Source organism: Aricia agestis, chromosome 20 (genome assembly GCF_905147365.1).
Source record: "Aricia agestis chromosome 20, ilAriAges1.1, whole genome shotgun sequence".
NCBI classification, from domain to species: Eukaryota; Metazoa; Arthropoda; class Insecta; order Lepidoptera; family Lycaenidae; genus Aricia; species Aricia agestis.
In genome coordinates this window covers 8,680,566-8,691,222 of record NC_056425.1, presented here as the reverse complement: position 1 = coordinate 8,691,222, position 10,657 = coordinate 8,680,566, and the positions used below count along the sequence as shown (strand labels likewise).

The 10,657-nt window shown below is 40.0% G+C and overlaps 1 protein-coding gene across 3 annotated transcripts in view; it reads right to left on the bottom strand.

The window, feature by feature from the left end:
• Positions 1-868: 868 nt before the first annotated feature.
• The window catches only part of LOC121737018 (peroxisomal multifunctional enzyme type 2-like), a 30,583-nt gene continuing 20,794 nt past the window's right edge, over positions 869-10,657 (bottom strand). Inside the window, exons 11-16 of one of the 3 annotated variants that reach the window (XM_042128534.1) lie at positions 8,154-8,337; positions 7,781-7,903; positions 7,494-7,651; positions 6,650-6,853; positions 1,658-1,884; positions 869-1,620 (exon numbers count right to left, since the gene is read on the bottom strand). In XM_042128534.1, coding sequence (XP_041984468.1) covers positions 1,667-1,884; positions 6,650-6,853; positions 7,494-7,651; positions 7,781-7,903; positions 8,154-8,337 — 887 coding nt within the window. In that variant the 3' untranslated portion in view covers positions 869-1,620; positions 1,658-1,666. Of the gene's footprint in view, positions 1,885-6,649; positions 6,854-7,493; positions 7,652-7,780; positions 7,904-8,023; positions 8,087-8,153; positions 8,338-10,657 lie in introns of those variants that run through there. The other 2 variants (XM_042128533.1, XM_042128535.1) reach the window with 2 other exon arrangements.

The window sequence follows — 10,657 nt, the reverse complement described above, 5'->3', positions numbered from 1 at the left end:
GTTTGCCCCCTTATTTCATTAAAAAAAAAAAGTTGGTTTCTAGGCAGATGGGGGACCTACGTAGATTGGTCGCGTTACGTCAAATCCAGTCGACAGATTGCAATTAACATTGAATTAACATGTCCCGACCAAATGACATTGGTCTGTCAAAACTCAACTGCCTAGGAATCAATTTCCTCGATGGTACCTGATGGTACTTATAACAACATCATACATAATAATAATAATGTGTCCGTATGTTTGTCGGTACCATTCGCAAAGCAAAAAACCACCAAAAAACAAATCTGCCGGTTCGTGGGATTAAGTAACCACAGGAGGCCGCGGGTTTAATATTTTAATGGTTGTTTTATGATTTGGTTTGAGCGATTTTGCTCGGTATAATTTTTAAGGTTCTCTGAACCAAAAAGAAAAACTGAAAAGAGACACGATGTGAAGTACCTGTACTTGTACCTAAAATGTATTAAGTACGACAAAAAGATTTATTTATAGGCAGATGGCGGACCTACGTTATTTGGTCAGGTTATTTCTAGCTAACAAACAATCGAGGTTCGAGAAAAAATCACGTTGGTTTGCCTATGAAAAATTGTTTCTGAATGAAACACCGACGGACATTAAGGGTGAAGCCAAAAGAGCGTAATTTTGTGAGTTGTGAGTCGCAATATTTCGATCGCGTAAATATCTTTTCATACAAATCATGACTCACAAAATTATGCTCGTGTGAATCAAACAGGACTTTTGTATGAAACTGATTGCAGCAGAATTTCTGCCAGCCGAAATTCTGCGATTCACAACTCACAAATTACGCTCGTTTGGCTTCACCCTAAAAGTAACAACTAAGAAGGTCTAAGTTTAAAATTAAAGACAACAGTTTTAAACATTTCGTAAGTATATTATAAAAATATATTTCTCCTCCACCTTTACAAAATGGAATGAATTAGAATATAACAAAATTTATAAAATATAATTCATAATAGAATGTTTTTGTACAATGTCACAATAATTCAAATGCTATAAAATCCCAAATAACACCAGCCTTATTCACTACCTAACTAAAGCCTTACAAGTCCTATTTATACATGTTCAGTGTTTTATTGGTTAACGTCAAAATTGACCAATCAACGGCTCTATTAAAAGGATTAACTTTGGCCAAAAAACCTCAAATTCCGAGCATTTTACATACAAAATTGAATTACAGTTTGCAATGTTTTATTCCAAGTTTGAACTACATAATATATTTAGGTTTTTGGAAACTTACGTTAAATATATTATGAATTTGGAAGTTTTACGTGGCTTTTATCTTCAAATTAGTAGACATCATAATGGTATATTACAGCACAAGAGTATTATGTTTTATTATGTCAAAGACACAAAAATAAACTTAACAGCGGAGGGGTTCAGAATTTATCATTTTGCGTGATGTGTGTGTGTGTTTTGTGTAGATTGACGTATTAACGAATGAAAAGCATGATATTTTGTCAAGTACAATTAAAGCCATACAAATGTCATCTAAGTAAATCGCATATTCTCAGTTCTACGGTAAGCTGTTATAACGCCATCTATTTAACATATCAATGCTTCTAAGTTTGTGTATGGCTAGATAAATCGGCGTCGATAGGAGTTGGCGCTTTACAACTTGGGGACGCTCTTGAGCAGATAAATGGACAATTTACAACTTGGCGTCGCTCTTGAGTAGGGGTCCAAGCTTCTGAGCCAGCATGATGTTGCCGGCGATCTTGAGCTTTCCCTTGAGATACGCGACTTGCGGGCTGAGAGCCCCACTGGCTATGTCCATGAGGTCGTTGTCCGCGACCGTCATGGTTGTGTCAGCTTTGCCAGTTTTGGGCTCACCCTGGTATACCGATATGTCCTTCTTGAGGTCGAGAGCTGAAAATATTGATCGTTAGTATTATTTGTGATTTTAATGATTTAACATAGACACACAAATATGATTACAGAACGTATGAAAAAGTTGCGTTTTTAAATCAGTTGTGTAAGGTCAATGACAATGATTATAATGTTTGTGTGTTGTTCATGTCCAAATATTTTGTCTATCCAATGGGCCATCAAAATCTCACAATAAAAAGCAAGGAATATCACATTTTAATTTACAATGAGGAATAAGGCAGTATGACACAGTGTATAAAATTATTTTCGTCTAATGACAGTTATATGGTAGCAGAACCATAAAAAGTTAATATACCTAGCGGAATAGAGAAACAAAGGCCTGAGCAAGAGAGACGTCACCATCAGTAACACTGCGAGGTAAAAAGAGACGTGTGATACATGACAGCAGCACTCTTTTTTTGACGTCCAGTCGGCACGTGCCGCACGTTGACAATTTAATCTCATAGAATTCATGTTCAATCATGCTTGTGTAAGTATATACGTACACATATTTTTCACACAGATGAAAACCGTATACGTGGGAGAGCCATGCTTCGGCACGAATGGGCCGGCTCGACCGGAGAAATACCACGTTCTCACAGAAAACCGGCGTGAAACAGCGCTTGCGCTGTGTTTCGCCGAGTGAGTGAGTTTACCGGAGGCCCAATCCCCTACCCTATTCACTTTCCTACACTCCCCTATTCCCTTCCCATCTTATCCCTACCCCCCCCCCCCCCTATTACCCTATTCCCTCTAAAAGGCCGGCAACGCACCTGCAGCTCTTCTGATGCTGCGAGTGTTCATGAGCGACGGAAGTTGCTTTCCATCAGGTGACCCGTTTGCTCGTTTGCCCCCTTATTTCATAAAAAAAAAAGAAACCAACATCATCTTCTTACTCGTTTTAACTACCTACCTTATTACGAAATATTCACTACTTTAATCTAGTCTCTTGGTTTTATGTCATCATCTAACATAAGTCTTGATGACAGTTTTTTCCTGCTCTGACTCAAATAGCGGCGATGAAAGCTTTCATAGTTCCTCTTCGAATCCATTACTCTCTACACTTACCTTTCACTTTTCAACTAAACAGAAACATTTCAATATTATCCACATAAATGCCCAAAGTATTCCTGCCCATTACGCCGACCTCCTTAATTGTTTTGATTCTCAATCCTGTATTCATGCTATTTTAGTTTCTGAAACCTGGTTCAAACCATGTCTGTCCTCTACGTCTTACTCCTTGCCTGGCTATCAACTGATCAGGAACGATCGAGTTGGCAGATCCGGTGGTGGGGTAGCTATTTACCTCCGTTCCAATATCAGCTATAAAATTGTAAAAACTTTTGCTCAACCACCACCTGCGGACGAGACCGAAAATCTTCTCATAGAAATTACAAATAGCCAATCTAAATTACTTTTAGGTGTCTTCTATAGCCCTAATCTTACCGTAAACTACTTTCCCTCTTTTGACAAAATCCTAGACGAATTCACTCCTCAATACGACCATATTATCTTCATGGGAGACTTTAATACTTGCCTTCTAAAAGACGACTACCGTTCCAAAAGACTATCTTCCTTAATAAACTCCTTTAACTTAAGTTTACTTCCTCTCCAAGCTACGAATCACTATCCCCACTCCTCCCCATCTCTCCTTGACCTGATGATGGTGTCGTCACTCCATCTTGTTGACACGCACGGCCAGCACCCAGCAGGCGGATTCTCCTACCACGACTGTATTTTTTTATCCTACAAATGGCGAACATCTAAGACTAAACCGAAAGTGATTATGCAAAGAGCTTTTAAAGATATGAATTTAGATAACCTTCGTGAGGATGCAAATAAGATGGACTGGACTGAGCTTTTTCATGCCCCGACAATTGAGCCCAAATTAAATTTTTTCAACAACACCATCATTAAACTCTTTGACCGCCATGCCCCTCTGCGTCCTGTTAAAATAAAACACTTACCAGCACCCTGGTTAACAAACGAAATCAAAACCTTAATTAACGAGAAAAACCGAGCTAAAGCTAGATTTAAGAAATCTCACCTGGAATCTGACAAGTTAATCTACAATCAACTACGTAATAGATGTAACACCGCGTGCAGGGATGCGCAAGGGCGCCATATACATTCATCTGTTGAAAATGCCGACCAGGCCAAAGTATGGAAATTTTTAAAGTCATTGGGTGTAGGCAAACAATCCAATGCATCTGTTCCTTCCGACATAAACGTAGAACACTTGAATTCCCATTTCGCCAGCCCGGTACAAGATTTTGACACACAAAGAAAAGCTCAAACTACCCATAATCTGTCCAGCTTACCTGCTTCTGCTAATGCTTCTTTTTCATCTAGGGACTTGTCTGTCACCGAGGTGAAGAAGTCTATCATGTCAATTTCATCAAGGGCTGTGGGCAGTGACTGTATTGGTCGAAATATGATAGTTCCATTGTTAGATATTTTAGCTCCGATCATTGTCCACATCCTTAACTATTCTCTTACTACCGGGGTCTTTCCCTCTTCCTGGAAAGATGCAAACATAATACCGCTACCCAAAAAATCGATTCCCAATAGTTACTCTGATTATCGTCCGATCTCTGTCCTTCCATTTCTTTCAAAAATTTTAGAACGCTCTGTACATCATCAACTTCAATCTTTCCTTACCTACCTTCCTACAATCAGGATTTCGTTTCGGACATAGCACTTCCACAGCCCTAGTGAAAATTGCTGATGATATTCGTCTTGGGATGGATAATCATTATTAACTATACTTACACTCCTAGATTTTAGTAACGCTTTCAATTCGGTAGATCATGATATTCCACTGCTTCTTCTCAGCTCGCTCAATCTATCTCCTATCGTAGTTGAATGGTTTCGCAGTTTCCTTCAGGGACGCCGGCAGCGCATTAAAATTGACAACATATCATCTTGGTGTTATATCTCTGCCGGTGTGCCTCAAGGCCGTGTGTTTTCCCCTCTCCTGTTTTCCATCTTCATCAACTCTATTTCTCGTAAAATCTCCTCTTCCTATCATATGTATGCCGATGACCTTCAAATCTATATTCAGGTTCTGCTTCCCTTACTATCCCACGGTATTGCCCAAATGAATGCTGATTTAGAGAATATTCGGGAGTGGAGCAATGCCTATGGTTTGGTCCTAAATCCAATAAAAACTCAATGCATCGTAATTGGCAGCAGGCAGCTTATTGCGAAAGTAGAACGTAGTAGTAGACTGGAAGACCTTACCTGACATTCTTCTTGATAGAAATATTATTCCCTACAGCTCCTCCGTACGTAATCTTGGAATTTACTTTGACCGCACCCTCTCATGGGATTTCCAGGTCCAAGAACTACGCAAAAAGCTGAATGCTGCCACTGCATCTCTTAGGCGATTGAGCAATTTCCTGCCAGTTGCAACCAAAATAAAACTAGCCACTACTATACTTTTCCCAATTCTTGACTATGCTGACGTTTGCTACTGTGATCTAAACGAAAATCTTCTCTCTTCCCTTCAACGCCTTCAAAATTTGTGCATCCGTTTTATATTTGGCCTTCGCAAATTTAATCATGTGTCTGAACTCTGAATACCGGTCTCAGCTCAAGTGCCTTCCGATCAAGATGCGTCTTTTTTCGTTGCGTTTGATCCCTCAACTCCTGGCTACCTAAAATCAAATTTCAATTTTCTAGGTCATGGCAATCCTATTCTTCGCTCTGCAAAGAAACTTACGCTTGCCTTCCCTTCCCATAAAACTTCGTTCTATGATTCTTCTTTCACCATCTCCGCTATTCGTCTCTGGAACTCTTTACCTGATTCGATACAAAACTCTGAATCCATAAATATCCATTGACGTGGGAGAGCCATGCTTCGGCACGAATGGGCCGGCTCGCCCGGAGAAATACCACGTCCTCACAGAAAACTGGCGTGAAACAGCGCTTGCGCTGTGTTTCGCCGAGTGAGTGAGTTTACCGGAGGCCCAATCCCCTACCCTATTCCCTTCCCTACCCTCCCCTATTCCCTTCCTTTCCCATCACTACCCTCCCCTATTAACCTATTCCCTCTTAAAAGGCCGGCAACCTGCAGCTCTTCTGATGCTGCGAGTGTCCATGGGCGACGGAAGTTGCTTTCCATCAGGTTACCCGTTTGCTCGTTTGCCCCCTTATTTCATTAAAAAAAAAAATCTTTAAGAAACGTGTCAAGAAACACTACTTAGACCTATTTCCTTCAATATGAAAATTTTGGTGTTAGTACTAATATTAATTACTTATCATAAAATTCTTATCTCCTGTAATTTTTTCATATTTTTGCCTTATTATATCTATGTAAAGTATAAGTAGTTTATTTTATCTCATATGAAGTATTGTAAGTAATAGTTTTATACTATTGTTTTTTCAATTATTTTATATTGACGGTTGCCTGGTAGAAACCGCTTACAGCGGTAAGGCCGCCAATTTGCACATTTTATAAATTTGTAAATTTTATTGTAATTGTATTGTCATTGTTTTATGTATCTTTTGTTGTGTTCTTCATTTTGTATGTTACCTTATGTGCAAATAAAGAATTTATAAATAAATAAACCAATTTTGGTTACGTTTGACAGCTCGAGATTGTTGCTCTATTCCGCTTGGTATATTAACTTTATGAGCAGAACACAATGACGTTATAAATCGTTTTGCCGGAAAGAGATGGCCGAAAATTTTTAAGTGACTTTTGATTTAAGAATTTTTATAAACATAGTTTTATCATTAACAAGCTGATCAAAATACTCACTCCACTGCTTAATTGTTTTGCCGTTTTCTGTGATATTATACAAGTAGACGGCACCGACGCTCTTCGCCTTAGCCGGGTTGGCCTTGATACCGTCCTCGATCTTGGCGAAGAGCGAGTCGCTCTTGAGATCAGCTGCGGACGCGGCGGGCTGGCTCGGGGCGGATGACCCCTGTTTGACGATGTTCTTAAGGTCCACGTAGGCCCCTGTTCATATAATGATTAGCTATGTTACTTTATCTAAATTACTTTAGTAGATTGTCATCTACGCTATAATGATATATTTTATAGTAAGTAGTAAATAATTGTTAAATTTAACAATTATTTTTGATATTCATTTCAAACTCTTGTTACTAAAGGTCTTAAAACTTAAAAAAATTTTTTTTTAAGTTTTAATTAATAATAATCGAACTGACTCATCGCGCTTATGGCTCGTCGTCCACCCTGTTATGATTAACTATTACAAGGTCAGGTAGGGGTCGGCGAGCCGAAAGCGCCATGTCGCCTAGCCGTTGCCGAGTTGACGTTATGTTGGTCTGGATGACAGCGAGGCGATAAGGTGATCTTAAGGCCGCCTTTCCACTAACGCGGAGCGGAGAGGAGATTAGCGGTGTCGAATTGATCAATCACCATGCTCGAAATCTTCGCTCGCTTCGCTGTCATTCCGCTGGAATAGCACGATTGGTCAATTCGGGCACCGCTAAGCTCTTCTCCGCTCCGCTCCGCTCCGCGTCAGTTGAAACGCGGCCTTCCAAGTTGATTCTTTTCTTGCCGCGACCTTTAGGCATCACAAATTTTTATAATTTCTTTCTCTTTCTCCCTTACTCTACACCTCTCTCTCACTCACCGGATATAACAACGTTGCCGGTCTCCTTGACCTTGGTCTGGAAATGTACCCTGGCGCCTTCCAGCCACATCTCGGTGACGAGGGTCTGGCCGGGCAGCACGGGCTTCGCGAAGCGGGCCTTTAGTGCCTTCACGTTGGCTGGCTCGTTGCCGCCGTATCTTAAAGGAGATGTTAAATGTACAATCGAAGAAATTAATTCATAGGCAGTTGACGGACTGTTTTCTGTATAGCATCAGTATAAACTTCCTAAGTCAACACATTCCTCTCTACAAGACAAACATACTCACTTAGCCAGCACATGTCTAGCAGCGAATCCGAGTGACGCGAGCCCGTGTAGTATGGGGCGGGGGTGGCCGCTCACGCTAGCGACATTAGGATCTATGTGGAGCGGGTTCAAGTCACCGGATAGTCTGAAAATAAAAGATAAAAGACGGTGAATGATTGTCGTAAAAGAATGTTGAATTTGTATTTGTCTATGGCGCTGGTGCTGCTGGTATATCTGTCTCTCTCGCACGCTATCGCCGTCTCACCTGTACACCGCCGCCTGGTGTTCGGCGGTGCGCTGCTCGGCCACGGCGTCGGGAGCCCGCTTTTGCGGCAGCTGGACGTCGACGGCACGGGGTGTATATCTGTCTCTCTCGCACGCTATCGTCATCTCACCTGTACAGAGCCGCCTGGTCCTCGGCGGTGCGCTGCTCGACCACAGCATCGGGAGCCCGCTTGGGCGGCGGCTGGACGTCGATGGCGCGGGTGCTGGCTCGGGGGCCGCCGAAGCCACCCTGACCCACCACGAAGATGTGCTGCTGGGTGCGCATCACCAGCTCCTTGTTCTGGTATATCTCACCTGGGGAGAGAGACGGTTAAACAGAGTCTAGCCTCCTTATTAAAGTCCCCGAAGAGTAGGGAAGCCAAATAAGGAAGCATTGTTTTTGAGATCCCTCGAGACTATGCAGTCTGTTTGTCTATCTGTCTAGCAACAAACTATATTTTAAGAATCGTGGCAGCTAGATAGTTAACCCTTTAGCCGCCAAGGTCGGAATAATCCGACAAATATTTTCGTGCCCATTTCGCCAAGGTCGGATATTTACGACCAGTACCACTACTCGGTTAATCTCCCTTTTTTGTTTGATAGCACTGTATTATATTAAAATAATGTTTATACTTGGTAAATAGTTAACGAAGTAATCATTTACAATTGATTACACTTTAGTTTCTAATAAGAAGACCTAAAAATAATGTCTAAAGTTAAATAAATTACCGAAAATATTCTTAGAAAAGTGTATTGATGTCCAACGCCCGAGTCGGAAAAATCGGACAGTAGGGATGGGACATAAGCAATGATTTACTGAGACAAAAATCCACATAAATTAAAACATTTCTATTTTTACTAACTAATTTATTATAAAACAAATAAAGCAATGGTTACTGAACAAATAAACGTGTTTGTTCTTAATTTATAATAAATATAGTATAAACATTTCAGTGATTCAATTGACGATTCCCATCCCTAGCCTGCATGTTGAGAAACCAATGTTGTCGGCACACCCTGCGCCACGGTCGGAAAAAGACGACCGCTTCTGACGTCATAAGCGAGTGCCGCCTTCTAGAATTTTCCACTAATGTTGTGCTTATGATGATGCTATCGATAAATGTGATTGTAATGGATACTTAAATGAGAAATAAAATTACAATAAATTACAAAGTAACGCTTTCCTATCTGTCTGTCTGCTACGATATTTAGATGAAATTGTATGCGTGTAAAGGGGATGGGATATCGATCTACTATTGAAAATCTATATTTGTAGTAGGTTCTCTCTTCCTACGATGTCGTAGGATGATTTGATAAATCGAATTTTCGCGAAAATTCTAGGGATTTCGCGAAAACACGGATTTATCAAATCATCCTACGACATATATATATATATTTAAACAACTCAATTATTGAATCCGTGGAAACTATGAAATTAATATTATTTTAAATGTAATAACAAAATATATCGGGAATTATGTCACTTCACTAGTCAAGCTGTTTTTATCTAATGTTTTTGCCAGCATTGTATATTTATTAGCAGCGTTTTACCCTGAAATAAAACGCTTATTAAATACTTACCTTATTTGAAGCATAATAATTGAGATAGGCACTTCCGTTTCCGCAGATTTTACCTCCTTTTCTTTCCTGAATGTTGGTAGCTCTGTCAACCTTGACGCCATCATCGAGCAGGTAGTGGGAGAATTCCCGCTCAACTATGATCATTGAGTCGAAATTACACCAGGCAGAAATTAAAGGTTATGCTTCAAATAAGGTAAGTATTTAATAAGCGTTTTATTTCAGGGTAAAACGCTGCTATTAAACACTTGACCGTTATTTGAAGCATAATAATTGAGACGTGTTTGTTATCGCCTGGTGATGATGGACGGCAATGTGACAAAATAAAAGTTAAGTTAGACGCCAATGTGAAATAAAATATCACATAGTATTTAAATATTAATTAAAGCATTTCCTTTTAGATGTACCTAAAAACTTCATAAATTAGTATCGAGGTGATATAAGAGTTTAGATTATAAACATTAAGTAATCAAATATTGTGTTTATTACACAGATATAACACAAATAACTAGATGATATAATTAAAAAATATAACATGTAAATGATTAGGCATGGACATAGCTCCAATCATGCTCCAATTAAATTAACTCAAAGGAACAAAAGAATTCCTCAAATCATTAGACTTAGATGAAATCACTTGCTTTCTGTAATAATTTCTAAAGGTATGTACTGATTTCCAATTACCACGCGAAAGTATTTCATCAATGGACACATTGTCTGTCCAACTTTTTGACGCCACAGCTGAGCGGACGCTACCTGGTGGTGCAGTAATTTTTGCCTCTGACAGTAGAGCCTTGATCCAGCCAGCGATCACAGTTTTTGAGGCGGCAGATGGCCTTCCTCGCAGATTCATGAACAAATTAGCACATTTAGCTTCGCTGCGCCTGCGATGAAGTAGGCGATTACAGCATTTAACCCAGTAAACGGCATCCAGTTGCTTATTATTGGGATTGCTCAAAATCTTCCAGCCCGATTGCCTAGAATCAGAATTATCTGTTTTAGAACCGAATTGGGGCCACATAATAATATGATCATCAAATTCTTTATAATGATTATC